Source organism: Gymnoscopelus braueri (assembly GCF_963280865.1).
Source record: "Gymnoscopelus braueri genome assembly, chromosome: 5".
NCBI lineage: Eukaryota > Metazoa > Chordata > Actinopteri > Myctophiformes > Myctophidae > Gymnoscopelus > Gymnoscopelus braueri.
Window position 1 is genome coordinate 50,250,021 of NC_137606.1, and position 18,302 is coordinate 50,268,322.

Below are 18,302 nucleotides of genomic sequence, written 5' to 3' on the forward strand. Positions count from 1 at the left end.
TACCATGCAACTGTTTTTATACTTGATACATTGTTTTCTTGTATTGTCCCTGTTAAATAAATAAAAATAAGGGCAAGGTTCCAGCCTTATTTGAGCCCCTTTGACTTTCATGATAAAATATAAGTTAAATATTTCAAAAAGGTATATAACATATTACGTGAAGAAACAGATGATCAGTCTAACAGTATGCAAGATTAGCTCTTGAAACACAGACATAGAAATACACACAGACAACCCCTCAAAAAGGACGAAACATGTGGATCTCGGACTTCATGTGTATAGCCTGTGATGTCATTTCCGCATGACATATCTATGACATATGACTCCATATTTAAACAAGATTTCAACCTGCAAGATCCCTATTGACTTATAAGTTTATGTACAATATTTCAAGGAGGAACATATGTGAAAGGTTTTTTAGATGGTGGCGTGACCCTTCTTGCACTCCTATATATATATATATCTAAATTCAGCGATACATTTATTGCCTCCAAGTTCTCTCTTGGATCCCGAGTGAAGGAGAGCTACACATCCATCCCATTGGTTGTGGCTTTCCCCAAGTCTTTCTAAGTTGGGGTGCTCTCTACAGAGAGGGTGATGGATACAGCCAATCACATGCACATTGCCATGGTGGAAGATCTTAACACCAATGAGACAGCCCTGTCAAAGGTCGTGACAGATGTGGAGCTGGCCAATCAGCCGTCTGGCTCCACTGTGAGCTTTCACAACGTCCAGTACAAAGTGGTGCTTAAGTCCGGCTTCCTCTGCAAGAAAACCACAACCATGAAAATACTGGTGGACCTCAATGGAGTCATGAGACCTGGTCTGCACGCTATTCTTGGACCGACAGGAAGCGGAAAGTCCTCTTTCCTGGATATCCTCGCCGCAAGAAAGGACCCGGCAGGTCTTTCTGGGGAGGTTCTCATAGACGGAGCTCCACAGCCTCCCAACTTCAAGTGTCTCTCAGGCTATGTGGTTCAAGATGATGTAGTGATGGGCACACTGACGGTGCGGGAGAACCTCAGTTTCTCTGCAGCGCTGCGTCTCCCAAGCTCAGTGCCTCAGGGGGAGAAGGAGGCTCGTGTGAATCACCTTATCAGAGAGCTGGGACTCACCAAGGTGGCCGACTCCAAGGTGGGCACACAGCTGATCCGGGGGATTTCAGGCGGGGAGAGGAAAAGGACCAGCATTTGCATGGAACTCATCACCGACCCCTCTGTTCTGTTTCTGGATGAACCCACCACAGGCCTGGACGCCAGCACTGCCAACTCTGTCCTGCTACTGCTGAAAAAGATGGCCAGTCATGGACGCACCATCATCATGACCATCCACCAACCACGGTATTCCATCTACAGACTTTTTGACAGCCTGACCTTGCTGGTTGGTGGCCAAATGGTGTACCATGGGCCTGCACTAAATGCCTTGGACTACTTCACCAACATTGGCTATTCCTGTGAACCTCACAACAACCCAGCAGACTTCTTTCTAGATGTCATCAATGGAGACTCTACTGGCACCACTATCACCAAGATGCAGGGCTCTGAAGAACTGGGCTTGTCTAAGGAGCCGAGCAGCCCTGAACAGAGCATTGAAGACTGCCTGGTGGAGCAGTACAGGAACAGTTCCTACTTTAGGGATACGCAGGCCGAGCTGGAGCATATCAGCCAGTGTAAACAGTCCATCGCCCCGCCAACGTCCCGCACTGTCACCTATAACACCTCTTCCTTTCACCAGCTCCACTGGGTGCTCAAGAGAACCATAAAGGATCTCGTCCGGAATCCACAGACCGCAGTGGCCCAGCTGGGAACAAACATTTTCCTGGCTCTCGTTGTGGGTGCTATTTTCTTGAACGTCAAAGATGACCAGAGTGGGATCCAGAACAGGATGGGAGTCCTCTTCTTCATCTCCACCTTCCAGTGTTTCAGTACTGTGACTGCAGCTGAACTCTTCATCACTGGGCGGAAGCTCTTCTTGCATGAATACATCAGTGGCTACTACAGAGTGTCTGTTTACTTCCTGTCTAGGATCCTGGCTGACGTCATCACTTTGCGCACCATACCCACCCTCATCTTCTGTTTCATCGTCTACTTCATGATTGGTCTGAAAGCCACAGCTTCCGCCTTTATCACCTTCACACTGACAGTGATGGGGGTGGGGTACACTGCCACAGCCATGACCATGGCCATGTCAGCAGACCTGAGCGTGATCACACTAGCAAACATTTTTATCATGATCACCTTCGCCTTCATGATGATCTTTTCTGGTCTACTGGTGCACCTCCCCAGCGTCAAGTACTGGCTGGCCTGGTCCCAGTACCTCAGTATTCCTCGCTATGGTCTGGCTGCCCTCCAGATCAACGAGTTTGTGGGTTTGAAGTTCTGTGAGGACCTTGTGATGCCCACCGCCACCATGTCTCCTGACTCCACCAACTGCAGTGAGAGCCTAGCTGGCCTAATATGCACAGGGGAACAGTACCTGGACTATCTAGGAGTTAAATACACCACATGGGATCTGTTAGCGAATCATGTGGCTCTGATTGTCATGGCTGTCATCTTCCTTATCATCGCCTACCTGAAACTACGCTTCATCAAGAAGTTTACGTAAGATGGCTTCCTCTGGCACAGTTTATTGTTCTCTTCGAGGGGAAATATTCAAGTTCAGAAACGATGAATATTGTATACATATAGATGGATATTCTTCCATGAAGGAATGTGCCTTCATGTATTGCTGCGGTTCTCAACCTTTTCTGGATTAGGGCCCCTGAGTGTTCTCAACCCACCCATCTGACCCACTTAACACGGCAGGCCTGACACCCAGGGGGTCAGGCCTACATGTGGCTTTGTCGGTCCCCTTTTACTATCGTTTTCGTCCATATATGGACGAAAACGTTTTCTTACATGTCCCTCTTTTTGATTGGCCAAGCTTAGCGTGACCTAGTTTAGAAACCATTCAGATTTCCGGCCATTCAGATTTCAACCACTAGGGGTCTGGCAGTACCAGGTCCCCTGGTTCCCTTGTTTAAATAGGACTGAAGTGATCACTTTTTTTTGATGAAATCAGATGACACCTCTGTATCACGATGCAAAACATTGTAAGCTTGTAGATTTGCAATTTGTGCGCCACGCACAATACAGGCTTTAGAAGAACTGCACAAGGTGCCTTTTTTGCCAAATCTATGCCAAACTTGCTCACCTGGCATTGTGGCCTAATAGTCCTCCTGAGTCATTGTGCTGTATGAATTACAATAGAATACACATGACTTCAAGATATTTAATGATAACTTTGGTCTGGACACTTCTGCTTATGGATCCTGCTGTCTTCCATTTCTTCCTATTTGATTACAAACTCAATGTTCACTCTTCCACTCTATGGGAGCAAAGGGGTGGAGCGTCCCCTTGTGGCTTGTTGACGTCATTGAAGCGTGTCCCTTAGGGGCCGCTCACACATTTGCCTGCGTCAACGTCTCGAAAACTGTTAGATGGTTTTGGCAATAAATGATTGAATATTTAGTATTATATGAATAGTATTATATGAATATTATATGAATAAAACAACGTTTCAACAAATCTTTTAGACCCCATGCTTGTGTTATATTAAAAAAAAAACTTTGCAAAAGCCCTAAAATGGCTTGAGGATTGGAGTGATATATGACACCGAGATTGGTTGCAAAATATTTAACAAAATTAACGAGGTCATGGAATCCTTCACCCCACCACAAGAGGGAACCGAAGGAAAGGGCAACAACTTTCCTTGCCTTGGATAGAAGGTGACTGTAGAAGCCTAATGAAAAGGAGAGGTGAGCTACTGAAGCAATCATTAAAGTCTCTTCTGAACAGACATTTACCCATACAAATAATACAGTCTATAAAAAAGGCCAAAGCAAAATTCTTTATCAGTGTTATTGAGAGCGTAAGGGGAATGGGGAAAAGGGTTTGGCAGTACAGTAGGCTACAGTACATCAATAAAGTAATGGGCAGACAGAATAATCGAACCAAAAATGCATGATGTACTGGTGAAGGATCCCTATGCCCTAGCTAGCACTAAATATTTTTTTCTCAGAGGCTGAATTGAGTGGCAAAAAGTATTGTAGCATTAAAATGCTTAAAGCCAAACATGTGTATGGGCTTGAATCTCTCGATACAAACTTTTTATTTATTTATGTGGAATCAATATAGCAGCCAATTACACATCTGTTTAACCTGTCGATTAGACACAATATAGTTGACTACGGGTTCTCTACCTGTGTGGGTCGGGGACCCCCCACAGGATTTTTTGGGGGGTCCTCAAATGACAGTAAAGTGACAATTTAAGGACTTTTATGACCGTTTTAATACCAAAAGAAAAAAGAACATACTGCATCAAAAGTAATCAATAAACTATACTATAAAAACTGCTCAAACATTGAACAAAATTGTCAAATAATATAAGAAAGAGGCACATTTTAAAAAAAAATGCTGATCTACAACCCCCGATCTGTGAGCTTGTAGATCTGCTATTTTCACAATAATTATTGTGGAATCTATAGTCAAACTAAATGTAATGCCTCAACTCCTACATTCCAAGTGATTGTCAGGGTGGGAGGTCCCCAGTTCAAATATGATTCTTTGGGGGGTCCTCAGTTCAGGTCCCCAGTTAAAATGTGATAATTGTGGGGGGTCCCTAGTTCAAAATCAAATATGATTATTTTGGGGGGTCCCCAGTTCAAATATGATTATTTTGGGGATCACAGCCTGAAAAGGTTGAGAAACACTAGACTACCGTCAACGTGGAAGGTGGCCCGGTTACACTTTAAAAAAGAAATCTTGCTCCAAATTTGACACGCAATTATAGGCCCATCAGCATCGTTCCTGTATCAAAGGTGGCAGAGGAGTAGCTAAACTGATCATTAAACATCTCAGTGCTGCATCCCATGCAGTTTGTATTCTGTGCCCTCCACTCCATAGAATCAGCCAACTGTGTCTTCATTGAGATGGTGACATATTATCATGTATGTATTGTCCATTAATAAATGCTGTCCCTTCCCAATAAGCAAATAAAGTCAAGTCAAGAACAGCGGAAGGTTATGGGAGTGTTGGAACTCTCTCAATAGCTCTGTGTGTGCTCTCATGCTCATTTGAGCACAGCTGGAGAGCCTATTTCGACCAATCAGATTTGGTAGGATTCTGTAGGAACTACCTGTTGTACAACTTTCAGTAAACCACTGGGCAGCTCACTGGACTATAGTTTTGCTGATGAAGTTCCTTGTTCGATGACATCCATTCCTTTTCCCCACCCAGATTGTCCTGGATGGTCTTTTGGTTTTCTAACCTATGACAAAAGTGCATGTGTGAGCTGGTAGAGACATCCAGTGGTTTTTGGAGTTGTGTTTTACATTTAATTTTTTTATAGTCCTGTCCGACGGTAGCGCGTGGACTTTGTCCGTCTTTGTATCTGATGTGTGCTGGTTGACCATTAACCAGCTGTAAAAAAAAACACCAGCAGCACTTTATTGTTCAGCAGTAGGATACATACTCTCTGACCTCCAAACACATCAACAAAGATCTGAGTTTCAGTTGTGAGATGAACTTTTAGAACATATTGATCCACTCTAAACCACATGATTCCTAGCGTCCCTATTAAGGCTTTCTGAGGCGAACATTTGGAGAAAATAACAGATCTACAATCTCCTGTGAGCTTAATAGACGAGACGGGATTGGGGATTTGGTGTACAGGGGGAAAAGAATGGGGCCTTTCATAGAGGGACTCCAGTAAATGAAGATGGGGTTTGAGTAGTTATAGTGTGGAGAAATAAATGTCACAGGAGAAGTTTCATTATTCAGATGCTTAACTAGCTTTGTATGGAAGAGTTGCTTTTCCGTAAAGGTTAACAGAAACTGGGTTTTAAAGACCAGAATCAACAGAATCATTCAAGAGTGTGTGAAATTATTGTTTTCATGCCAGCCGAGCTCTCAACATCGCAGTTACAGGAAGAGTTTGAATTAGGGAAAGATAGAATAGAGAAGAAAAGAACACGGAACACAGAATAACAGGAAGACACAGTCAAATCAAATACACAAAGTCCAATAAAGGATAAAAAGAAATATCACTGGATAGATGACACTACAGAAGGCGGAAATGCAGCAGGGATGAAGTCACAGTTTAATGTGCATGGTTAATTACATGGTTAAGGAAAAACGGCTCATGAGGTTTGTCGTACCACGTGATAGAAATGAGATATACAGTAGCAGTGGTTCTCAGAGTGGGTTCTGGGGACCCATAGGGGTCCTTGAGGGGTTCCAGGGGATCTGATCTATACATGGGCTATTTGAAAATAGCCGATCTATAGATCACAAGGCGCCGCTATGCGGCACGTTGTGAGCTTGTAGTTCGGCTGTTTCCAGAAATCTTAAAAAAATAAAAAAAATCTGATGGGGGTCCGCAGCCAAATACATTATATACATTTGGGGGTCCTCGTGAAAACGTTTGAGAAGCACTGAGACAGAGAAAGCATTCCTGCTGTTTGCCTGTATAGGACAGTGTTGATTGTAGAACAGTGATACTGATCGACTGCTTGGAAACAAACATCTCTCTGTAGTTGGAGTGTAAAGTCCAGTAACTGTTCACTGTCCCACACACAAACCAGGAGACCTTCTACTTCATTCACCAAATGCTTGTCCAAAGGCGTCATTTCACAAAAAAGACTAGGGGGTTGGCAATAAAAGTTACAACTTAAACCTTATTTAAAAAGTAGTGTAACATTTGAAAAAGCTATTTTCACAAGTCAACAAAATGCTAATAAAATAAAATGCTTGCCTAAAATGACGTCCAAAATAGGGATGTCAGGTTGAAAGTGGCTGATGAATGAGTGGTTGCAGACAAGAAAACACAAGTTTATAACATGCAGGATGGGGATGCACTCAGCAGCCATCTAAAATTAGAGTAATCTGCAAAACGCATTCAGAGAAAATATGCATAAAATGACTAAATTTGAGGTTAAATGTGGGACCCTATATGATCGTGTGGCAGAATTGTGTAAAATGTTGAAATCTTTTAAAATATTTGGACGTTTTTTTTTTACCATTAATGAGGTGCGCAAAATATGGATGCCAGGCTGAAAGGGGTTAAGTCTTTCTGGATTTTATAAATACTGATCCAATGTATTAACACAAGCTTGTGACTAAATAACTACATTGGATCCAATGGAAAAGTAACTTATATTACCAGTTAGTTGTGGCCTTGACACTTGGAATTGAGTCTGACTTGAGTCACAGTTTTGGGGACTCCAGACTTGATGAAACAAAAAACTAAATTACTTGACACTTGACACAAAAAACATTTATGCAAGATGTCTTCTCTGGTATATGTTTTAAGGTATATAACCCTCATTAATTTTAAATATATCACTTTTATAAATCTCTATACATTTCTTCTTTAAACTGAATTTCCAGCTTCCATTCCTACCAGTGAGCACTTACTGAGCATGTGCAGTGGTCAGGTGACGCTGCACAACAGGAGGTAGTGAGGCGTAACAAGTGTGACACAAGGTGGTATGATATGATGACTCTATAGTGTGACATCAATCATCCTCCTCAGTTTCATCACAGCTTCCTGGAACAGACGTTCTTTCCTCACAACATCTGATAATGAACGTTCTACAGTTTTTATGACTTTACTTTGTATCCATGCTGCCAGTATAGGCCACAGAAGTACCGGCACTATTTTGTCACGTGTTTTATAATCTCTCAAGACAGATTCAGAGCTACGCAGCTGAATCTGTCGGCAACTCCCTTTACAACGTGTGGAGTTGTTGTTATTAAGAATGAAAGCAAAAGCGCACCACCGGAAGAGGAGGGCTGAAGGAGAGTCAACAGGCCGACATCCGGTCTCTACACAGGGAATTGGGCGTTTTTTTCTTTTTTGCCGATGGGTTCCCCGATTGCGTGTTTTATGCTTTTTGAAATAACTTTAAGTTCATAATGGGGCTCTGATCGGGCTGAAACCTTGCCCAAATTTGGAGTCATAGATATGTCAGACGACTGACGTCATATAGATGACTGATGTCATAGATGATTGACATCATTGATGACTGATGTCATAGTAGATGATTGACATCATAGATGACTGATGTCATAGTAGATGATTGACATCATAGATGGCTGATGTCACAGACTGGCCATATGAAGTCAGAGATCCTTGACATCCTGAGATCCACATTTCATATTTTGTTATGAAATCTAAATCCTATCATTATGATCTGTGACCTTTAAAACCTACACATATCTGCTGTTTGTTTGACTGTAGGGCAAAAACCCCACCTGTTGTTTATGTCTTAACCACATGAACCCCAGCACCCCTATTCTGGGCATCATAATAATAGGCGAACAATCAAAGTAGAAATTACGTTTTCATCTGCCACTATCACCCGCTGACTGCTTTAACAACACACTGGAATTCCTTTTCAACCCTGAACATTTTTACGTGACAGATCTCACAGTGGGTTTCTGTGTGTCAGACATTAGTTTGCTCATTCCCCAGAGTTCGTTGACCCCCCCTCTCCCCGAATACCCCCCTCACAGTTTCACAGGAACCAACAGAGAGACACATATCCAATTCAGAAAACCAGTTCAGAGGAACTTGAAAACAAAAAACTACACCATAAAGGAGAACACATTACAAAACACAAATTGCAGAGATTCAGCGTCAAAGATCCAGGCTGGTCCAGGAACATTTGGTAAGATCTGCTATTTGTTCACTGCTCCTAAAATGTTGTATTGATCTGAGCAAATATGTAATTCTGTGGCTTAACGCTTAATCACTTTCACCCTGGCATACCTATAACGGGCACATCATTATAGGAAATTATTTCCCCCCCTCAAAAGTTAGTTGTTCAAAGTTTGCAAAAATAGCAGATCTGCAAGCTCACCACACGTCATGATGTGTCGTATGGTGAGCTTATAGATCTACTATTTTTGCTAGTCGTCGTATGACAAAGTATAGGGCTTGAGTGCTTATTACATGTTTTATTCATTATATATCGTGTTTGAAACTCCCTATGCCTATGATCTAGTGTCCAAGATCAGAATTTGTGTTGTTGGGAAATGAACCTGTGATTTTCTAAGTACTTTGTGTGCAAGGAACAAGAACAGACCACAACTCATCTACAATAATTGGTTGCTTTCTTTTATCACAGCCCAAAACAAACAAATGTAAACTTTTTATACAATTCCCCTTGGGAATGAGGAGCCATTGCAGCTTGTGTACTTACTTACGCATAATATAGCCCAACTTTGGGCTTATAAGCCATGAACAAGTGCTCCCGTTCGCATTTCTGTACCAAGGTGTTTTTTACGGGTTGGAGTTGTTAGCCCCATGCCCAACCTGGAGGACCAGGTGCTGAGTTTCGTCAAGCCTCTCTCCCCTGAGACCTGCCCGGCTTGGTTGAACCTGTGCCAGGTGTATAGCCCTCAGAGTCACAGTGACGGAGGCACACAGGCCTCCCCACCGCGACAAGGTAACAACACGCGGGAAGGGACATTGCAGCAGAAGGATGATAATCGTGTTTTGTTTGTTTGTTTGTTTGTTTGTGCAACAGAAGGAACCTGTCCTTTTTAATTTAGTGCACTTTGAGCACCTTAAAGCAGCATGTAACTTTCCTCCTTAACTAACTTTTTTCCTTTACCATTGAGCTAATAGAGCCTGCCTGCTTGCTCAGGGGATACATTGAATCTTGACCATCAGGTCAAAATTCGTGTCCGATCCTGTGAGACATGACCTTTGACACGATCTAAATGTCTCAATAGAAGAGCAGGGAGACAAAATACAACCACCCCAATTGTATTAGGTATTGGATTATATTGTAAGTTATATTGTATTAACATATACCATACAGATTGGACAAAATTACATTTTATTCATTTTTAAAAAGTTACATAGTGCTGCTTTAATAAATGGGTCGTTGTTATTATTAACTGCAGATCCAAGAACTGGTCTAATTTAGATGGTCCTCTTCTAGAGTATACATCCACATAATATATATGCATCGATAAAGCATAAATTAAAGCATCAACTATATTAATAATTTGATGCTAAATATTTCTCTGGTGTATTATCAGATTGTTTATTCATCACACTCCCGGATGTATGAAGACCTTAAGAACTGGTCCCATTTTGATGACACCACCACATCTTCCTGTTCTCATACCGTAGGTCAAAGCCCAGTCCAAAGCGGCAGCATGGCTCTGGCCATCCAGGTGGTGGGTCTGGTTCTGGGTGTGCTGTCCTGGTGTCTCCAGTCCAGCTGCACCAGCTCCCAGGTGTGGAAGGTCCGGAGCCACGCGGGGTCGGTGACCACCAGCCAGTGGCAGTTTGAGGGGCTGTGGATGAGCTGCGCTGCCACCTCCATGGGCGCCATTCAGTGCAACAAATACAAGACCATCCTGGGACTACCAGGTGAGACACTGACCACCAGGTGAAACAACAAATCACCAAACAGGACTGTCATGTAGCTGTGTTTACCACTACATTGCTGGTAACAGAATTAACATAAATTGGGAGAGGTATCACATTATGTGACTATTCCCACCTCAGATGAATATAATAGGCTATACAGTACTTAAATCACGTCAGAGGTGTCTCATGGGTTTGGGAGTGGGTAGGGGTTTGGGGGTACCGGGTGTGGGGTGGCGGTAGGGGGGTATGGGGGGGTGGAGGTTATAGGAGTGGAGGGTATAGAGGCAGGGGAGTTGGGGGGGGTATGAGGGTATGGGTTGACGTGGGGTTTGGGGGTATGGGGTGTGTGCAGTGTTGGGTGGCGGTTGGGGGGTATGGGGGCTGTGGGAGTGGGGTGGTATGGAGGTGTATGGGGGGATTATTTTGGGAGGGGCCTGGGCCAGTGGGGGGCCTTCATGTGGGCTGGGGCCAAAGGGCGCTCTTTTCTGGTCTTGTGAATGGAGGGAGTGGGAGGGAGACTAAGGGATGATGTGGTTCTGAGAGGTGTATGGTGGAGCTATAGCCCATGTAGTGATTTATAGGCTAACAGGAAGACCTTGAAGTCAGGGGAGCCAGAGAAAGGGATTTAAGGACCGGAGTGATATGATCAAATTTACTGCTTTTAGTAAGTATTCTGGCAGCAATCAGGGTAAGCAAGTTGGTCACACAGGCTAACACATTAGTCTCAAAGTCTTTTCCAAAGACACAAGTGAACAAAAGACGAGGTTTGGTTTGGGTGGGAGGACGGAGGGATCGATTCTCCACGGCCTGAGCTGTCAGTCCTCCCCCGCTGTCAAGTCCAAGTGTGGTCTTTGTAGGAAACGGTGAGCAGCCCCAGCCAACCCGCGGCGTCGACGTCATTGGAGCATTAGCGGAGAGAGCCAACCAACGACAGAGACCAATTCCCCACAGGCAGGGGCGAGCTCCGGTGATCATCAGTCTGACATCTATCAATTTGCCACTGGCAGAAACGCTGTCAGTGTCCATTTGGCAATTAACCCTGTTTCTCTCTCCACCTCCACCAACTCTCCACCTCATAGAACACAGAAATAATACAGAATAATACAAAATACCAAATCATATATTTACAAATATATACAAATAATACAACATAAATATGGTAACACTTGGCCTGAATCAAACTAGTCAAACCTAGTTGAGGTTAAATGTGAATGTGAGTGGTAATTGCAATCCCCCTGGGACCCCAAATGCCCCTAGCTGTACAGTTTATTCCAACTAGTAGCACATGTAGCAAACAGCAGTGTGACTCTGTATAGCTCACGGAATAAAGAACTTTGTGATCTCAAAACCTTGGCTGTTGTCTGTCCTACAATTGAGCCTGTTACAATAACATTCTAAAGACTAAGCTGGCATAAACTCAGCCGGTTACTTAGGAACGGCAGTGGAACAGGACTGAGGGACCAACATGGCCAGTAGGATTGTGTGTCATTTATGTAGAGCAGACCTACTGTACTGTAAGTCACCAGCCAACACTTCCTGTGTCCTCATGATTATGATGATGGCTTCAGAGGAGGCGCGCTTGTTTTATGATCCCTGAACAAAGAGTAAAGTTCCCTTACACCTGAAACTAGGTGTAGTAACACAGAGTAGTGCCATATAAAAAAAGAACAAGGTGGGGAAGTATCGAAACGCTGTTACTGCTGGAGAGAGAGAGAGAGAGAGAGAGAGAGAGCCAGAAGAACTGTATAAAGGGCTGAATGGTTTTCTTTCCACACCCGGGCAGTGTCAGATAGAGAACACGTTAAGAGAGAAAAAGAGAGCGAGTTCTGCGTGTGAGAGAGAATAGATAGACAGACAGACAGACAGACAGACAGACAGACAGACAGACAGACAGACAGACAGACAGACAGACATATCTGTACTGTAACCATGACAACATCACTGGAGTTAACAGGGTTTCTGTTGGGTGTGGGGAGCTGGTTGCTAACGGGTATGAGCCTGACCAACGAGTACTGGAAGCTCTCCTCCGTATCAGGGAGCGTTATCATCTCCACAAGACAGTTCCAGAACCTGTGGCGGTCCTGTGCTGAGGACAGCACCGGTGTCAAGAACTGTCGTGACTTTGAATCCCTGCTGGCCTTACCCGGTACGTGACTTAATGGGAGAGAAATTGTTTAGAAATCTGCACACCAGTATTGCTGCTTCCATAATGCAATTTTATTTGGTAAGGTTTCGAGCCACCAAGCTCTTCCTCAGACCTGGTAGCTCGAAGCGTAGTAAGTCAAATTGCATTATGGGAGCAGCAATACTGGTGTGTGGATTTTTATTCTTGCATAGGCTACTGTTGAACTTTTTTTGATCCAGCACCCAGCCCTAGTAGGTCTGAGATGTCTTTTAGCTGTTTATCAGCTTCTCTCTCTAACAGAGAAGTAGTTTAGGGCAACAGATTAAAGGACAATTTCAGATATTTACATACTACAAAAAATCTATACAACAATAGTTGCATATTTTTATGTTTATGTTATATGGATAAATACTTAAAATGAGAAGAGTTCTGAAAGTGCGGCTGTAATATTGGCCTCTAAATGTGCATTGTAAATGTCTAGCATTCGAACGTGTTTCTTTATTCTCTGTGAAGCACATTGAATTGCCCTGTTGTTGAAATGTGCTGTACAAATAAACTTGCCTTGCCTAAAGCCTCACTTAGGGATACTGCTGGGAAATATATGTTTATAATGAGTATGTGTATTTATATACATAAAATATAAGAACATGTAGCAACATAATTAGTGAGATGTTTTATACTTAACATAGAATGGGTTTATCAGTAGAAAGTTGCGCTCAGTCCAGTCCTTCAGGAGGTATATAGCCTAGTAGCCTAGTATGCAGTGAATTGTATACCTACAACGATGAAAGTAGTGTGTGACGTGATTACCTGTAGTACCTCTGTCTTCATTCTTCTCTCTGTCATACACGTTCATTGTCTACCTCTCTCCACTTTTCGGTCAGATTTCTGTCATTCAAATGTCTCTGCAATCCACAAAAGTCTGATTGTTATATGAATTATGTTTATGTCAATCAAAGGTTGAGATTTGCACTAGTGTTGGGTTTGCACTGGCCCACACAGGGGCTTTGCGAGTACTTTTACAGGAGGAAGTAAGATCTGTAATGGCATAGACATTACGGCTACACAAGTTAACTGTCAATTGTACATGCCACTGAAAAGCCATGGCATGTATGAGATGTACAGCTATCAGTCGACCTTTATTCGTCACATACAATTAAAAAAAACGTCGTATTTCTAAAATTCTGTGAAATGTATACAGGTCTGCCCCACGGATAGTGAGCAATAAAACAAGACAAACAGGACTAAACTAACCTATATATCGTTGCTGTCCAGCAGGAACCAGCTAACTCAATTTTTCCGTTTTTACATTTTTTTCCATAAATCAGTGCTATTGAACACCCTTTACGTCTGTGTGTTGGTAAAAAAAATATTGAACCAATGAAAAGTATTAAAAAGTGTTCTGTCAAAAGCAGAGCTAACTCCATTGGATCGTCAAACTTTCTGCTAAACCAGCTAACTCCAGCAAAGGGGGGTGGAGTTAGCTGGTTTAGCTGACTCCAGGCTCCACCCCCTTTTGATCTCCAACCTCATTGTGAGCTTGGAGGTCCATTCAGCTGTTTTTATCAATGATGAACAAAACCTCCTAACTCCATTTTTTTTAAAATATGGTTTTGTTTAGTTTTTCATTTCCTGAAAAATGAAAAATTTGGAGTTAGCTGGTTCCTGCCGGACAGCAGAGATATGAAAGGTGACAGACCATGCCAGCATAGTCTCAGGACAGAGACCTAAGACCAGTGTGCGTGCGTAAGTGCATACGTGCATGGTTGCATTGGTGTGTGAATAAGAGAAAAGAGACGCTGTTCTCTTAGCCCGTACACACGCAGGATATTAAATGTTAAATTCAGGAGGTATGTCCTGATCAAATGACCCACTATATGTACACTAAAATGTTGTTTTGTGTCCTGTGCAGGTCACATCCAGGCCTGCAGAGCTCTGATGATCATGTCTCTCCTGGTGGGTCTGGTTTCTATCGTGGTCTCGGCTCTCGGACTCAAATGTACGAAGATCGGCAGGACGTCGGAACTCGCCAAGGGCAAGATAGCCCTCACTGGAGGCGTGCTGTTTATCCTGTCAGGTGAAGACAGCTGAGCAGCAGCACTGTGATTATATCATTTAAAATGGAGGTGGAGCTTTTGTTATAGTAACATAGATAGATTCAGTTGTATTGTTCCCGCCCGGGGGGGGGAATTCAGTTGCCAGGTGCGTGCATGCGTGCGTGCGTGCGTGCGTGCGTGCGTGCGTGCGTGCGTGCGTGCGTGCGTGCGTGTCTGTGTATGTGTGTGTCGGGAGCTAATCTTGCAAACAGCTGCCTGGACTGAACTTTTTGTGCACTGCACATTGCTAGTAGGCCATTCCAGCTATAACACTTGTCTTGAAAAAAAAAAAATATTCCACACAGATTAGCTCTCGGCTGTAATTTGCTTCTTCTTTTTAGGGGCCTATTTTACATCCGATTGACACCAAATTTGAATCACACATTAAAGGCCTCTAGCCTAAACAATGCAGAGACAAGAGCGGTTTTCACTTAGACCCATAGGGCCAAAATGACTGGGAGGGGCCTATTTATTTTCTTCTTTTTTATCCAATCATCCCCAACTTGGAATCGCATGTTGAGAGATCTCTATAGAGCATCGCAGTTCCCGCCCCTTCCGGGTTCCACTGCAAAACACTCAATGCATTTTTCCCATTGACATTTCCAAAAATATTTATATCAATTAATTTAAGCCTAGAATCAAGCCATCCAGGGTCCTGGTGAATCATGACCATAAAACGTTTGATTCTGTGAAAAAACTTTTTTGAAAACGGCAAAACAAAGGGTATTTATTAAATATAGTATATCATATAATTAAATATAAAATAAAATAAATCACAGAAAAAAATGTTTTATGGTCATGATTCACCAGGACCCTGGATGGCTTGATTCTAGGCTTAAATTAATTGATATAAATATTTTTGGAAATGTCAATGGGAAAAATGCATTGAGTTTTTTGAAGTGGAACCAGGAAGTGGGCGGGAACTGCGATGCTCTATAGAGGCCTCAACCTAAAAGCACTTTCATTTCTGCTCATATACTGTAGGGCGCCACAAATATGAAGAGTTGTCTTAGAACAGCTGTTTCCCCCCTGCAGCTTCAGGTGTGTGCATGCAGACAGCTGTGGATTTTAAAACAGGTGTGTGCACGCTGACTGTGTTTACATGGACAATAATAGGATATTAATTCTGAATTAAATCATTACAATCAGAGAACTTAATTGTTTACGTGGACGCTAAATTTAATTAATCCTTGTTTGCTTCAAAGCATTTAATGGGAATGTTATTTTTGAAATGCGCAAAGTGGTTCTTCCTGTTTTTTTTCTGTCAATTTTCAACCTTATACAGTCTATGTTTCCAACCAGAGACCAACCAACCAACTAGAGTGAAAGGATCGGAATAAGTGTTTACATGCTGATTTTTTCCTGTTGATCTGAATATCAAAAGGTTCATACCACCCCTCTCAACCAGAATGAACATTCCTTCCTATTAGACTGGATCGGAATATTCTCTTCCAAATAAGGTGTCTACATGAAGCGTTTTTTTTTATGATTGAGCTGTCATTCTGAAGATAAGTGAAGATAATTAGGGTCCATGTAAACACAGTCACTGCCAGCTGTGTTGTGTTACAACAGGTGTGTGCATGCTTTATGTTGTGTTGTGTTGTGTTGTGTTGTGTTGTGTTGTGTTGTGTTGTGTTGTGTTGTGTTGTGTTGTGTTGTGTTGTGTTGTGTTGTGTTGTACAGGTGTGTGTATGTTGACAGTTGTGTTTGTTTTTTACAACAGGTCTGTGCACCTTGATAGCGGTGTCGTGGTACGCAGCTCGAGTTGTCGAGGAATTCTATGATCCCTTCTATGGAGGAGTTAAGTAAGTATTTGGCTAATATTCAATTCAATCTACTTTATATAATAATACTCAGGATTCGACAGTTTACATTCCAGAAAGGAAAAGCATGTATTTGATTTAGTCCATCCAGAAACAGGGATAGCCTAAAAACATATCCCCACCGGCCAGAAAAAATTAATGATCAGGCGGTAGGATATGAAAAACAGAGGAATGGATCCTGCTATACCCCATCCTCCCTAGCAAATCCAACCCTGGTAATACTAACAAAGAGTGTATTTATTATGTGTGTTTAGGTTTGAGTTGGGAACAGGTCTGTATCTGGGCTGGGGAGCGTCTGCTCTGGCCATGCTGGGTGGTTCCATGCTGTGTTGTTCCTGTAAGAGAGACCTCTCAGGACCCCCAGCAGGGTAATGAACACTGACATCACTCATTTAAACTCCATGAAGAACTGATCTACAGGCTAAGACTCGTTGGCTTGAATATCACATCAGTTATTTTAGGTATAATGACACTCGTGCGATTGATTATACATTAGTAATTAGCCTGTACGCTTTTAAAAACAAGAACAAATGGTGGTACCACGATAAGAATCATGTTTTGGTTGAATGGTTAGTCTGATATCATTCATGTATAGAATAAAATCAATAATCATACAACCATAAATATGGACAGCAGTCAAATAAATCATCTGTGTGCTGCAGGGGCGTAGCACCAAATTCTGGGCCCTGGGGACAAAGATTCACTGTGGGCCCCCATATGATTTTTTTTCTTTAAAAAAAAAATAGACTAAATTCAAAAGTAAAGAAAGGAATATGTATGTATTTTATACAACCTGTTATATTTGTGTTGTTTCCTGTCCCAGGAACTTCTCTTACAACTACAGCACCACCGACCACAAGATCTACAGAGCAGCTCCTATGTCAGAGACCGGCAGCTCCAAGGCTTACGTTTAAAAGTCTACGTCTCTGATTCAGTTCATTCTTCAACTGTTACTGTTGCTCCTTCTCTATTCTGGTACAGTCACATTGTGGCAGTACTCCTCTCTTATCTCTATTCTGTAATCCAGGCCCTTGTACTACTGTTGGTTGATTGTAAACGTTGCTTGTTCTATTGGACAAAGTGCCATTTTAACACTCAGGGGATATAAACTTTGCTTTGTATTTTGCTGTTGTAGTTTATTTTTCGTTTGTTTGTTGCAACGAAGCAACATTATAAACTACAGCTTGTTGTCTTGAAGTATCTCTTTAGATCATCTTACCACGACCTCAATTATTTTTCTTTTGTGAATTGTGAGATTATGTTTTCAAAAAGGAGTCCCACTGGGACTAGGCCAGGGGTCGTTTTTCAGGCCAAGGACCCCTTAGCCGAGAGACAGATGAAGCAGGGACCCCCACTACATATTGTATAACATTGTGTTGCAGATTAAACATTTTCATAGATTCCATAGATAGCTTCATAGGCTTGTTTGACAGCACTGCCATCAGTGTTGGATTCATGCTCATGTGCTTTCAGACAGTTAACCCTTTAAACCCTCAATATTTAGTCAACTTGACCGTTGGCTCTGTACTTGGTCTGCTCTTTTTCCTTCTACACCAACTCTCTGAAAATAGACGATCTCAGCTTGTAGATCTGCTATTTTGGGCTAATATTACCCATCACGCAAAGATTTGGTGGACCCCCTGTAGTTACTCTGAGGACCCCCTAGGGGTCCCGGACCCCCTGTTGAAGACCCGTGGACTAGGCTATAGTGCCATATGTAGACAAAACCTGGGAAATAAGCTGCATCAAAGATCAATTTTAGTTGATAACCTTACCTTCAGGCATAAAAGTTAGCCCTCCCTGCCAAGCAAAAGACATTCATGTGTGTGT

General features: G+C 42.6%; 2 protein-coding genes across 2 annotated transcripts; both read left to right on the plus strand.

Annotated features, from left to right (window-relative positions):
- Nucleotides 1-597: 597 nt before the first annotated feature.
- On the plus strand, nucleotides 598-2,604 carry LOC308085965 (broad substrate specificity ATP-binding cassette transporter ABCG2-like; the record flags this gene model as incomplete). Its single annotated transcript, XM_080429280.1, has 1 exon — nucleotides 598-2,604. One exon carries the CDS (start codon nucleotides 598-600, stop codon nucleotides 2,602-2,604), a length of 2,007 nt encoding a protein of 668 aa, XP_080285406.1.
- Nucleotides 2,605-10,211: 7,607 nt separating this feature from the next.
- cldn15lb (claudin 15-like b) lies at nucleotides 10,212-17,386 on the plus strand (the record flags this gene model as incomplete). The annotated part of the gene is made up of 5 exons (XM_080429281.1): nucleotides 10,212-10,428; nucleotides 14,466-14,630; nucleotides 16,373-16,454; nucleotides 16,727-16,840; nucleotides 17,296-17,386. 5 exons carry the CDS (start codon nucleotides 10,212-10,214, stop codon nucleotides 17,384-17,386), a joined length of 669 nt encoding a protein of 222 aa, XP_080285407.1.
- Between the last annotated feature and the right edge of the window lie 916 nt (nucleotides 17,387-18,302).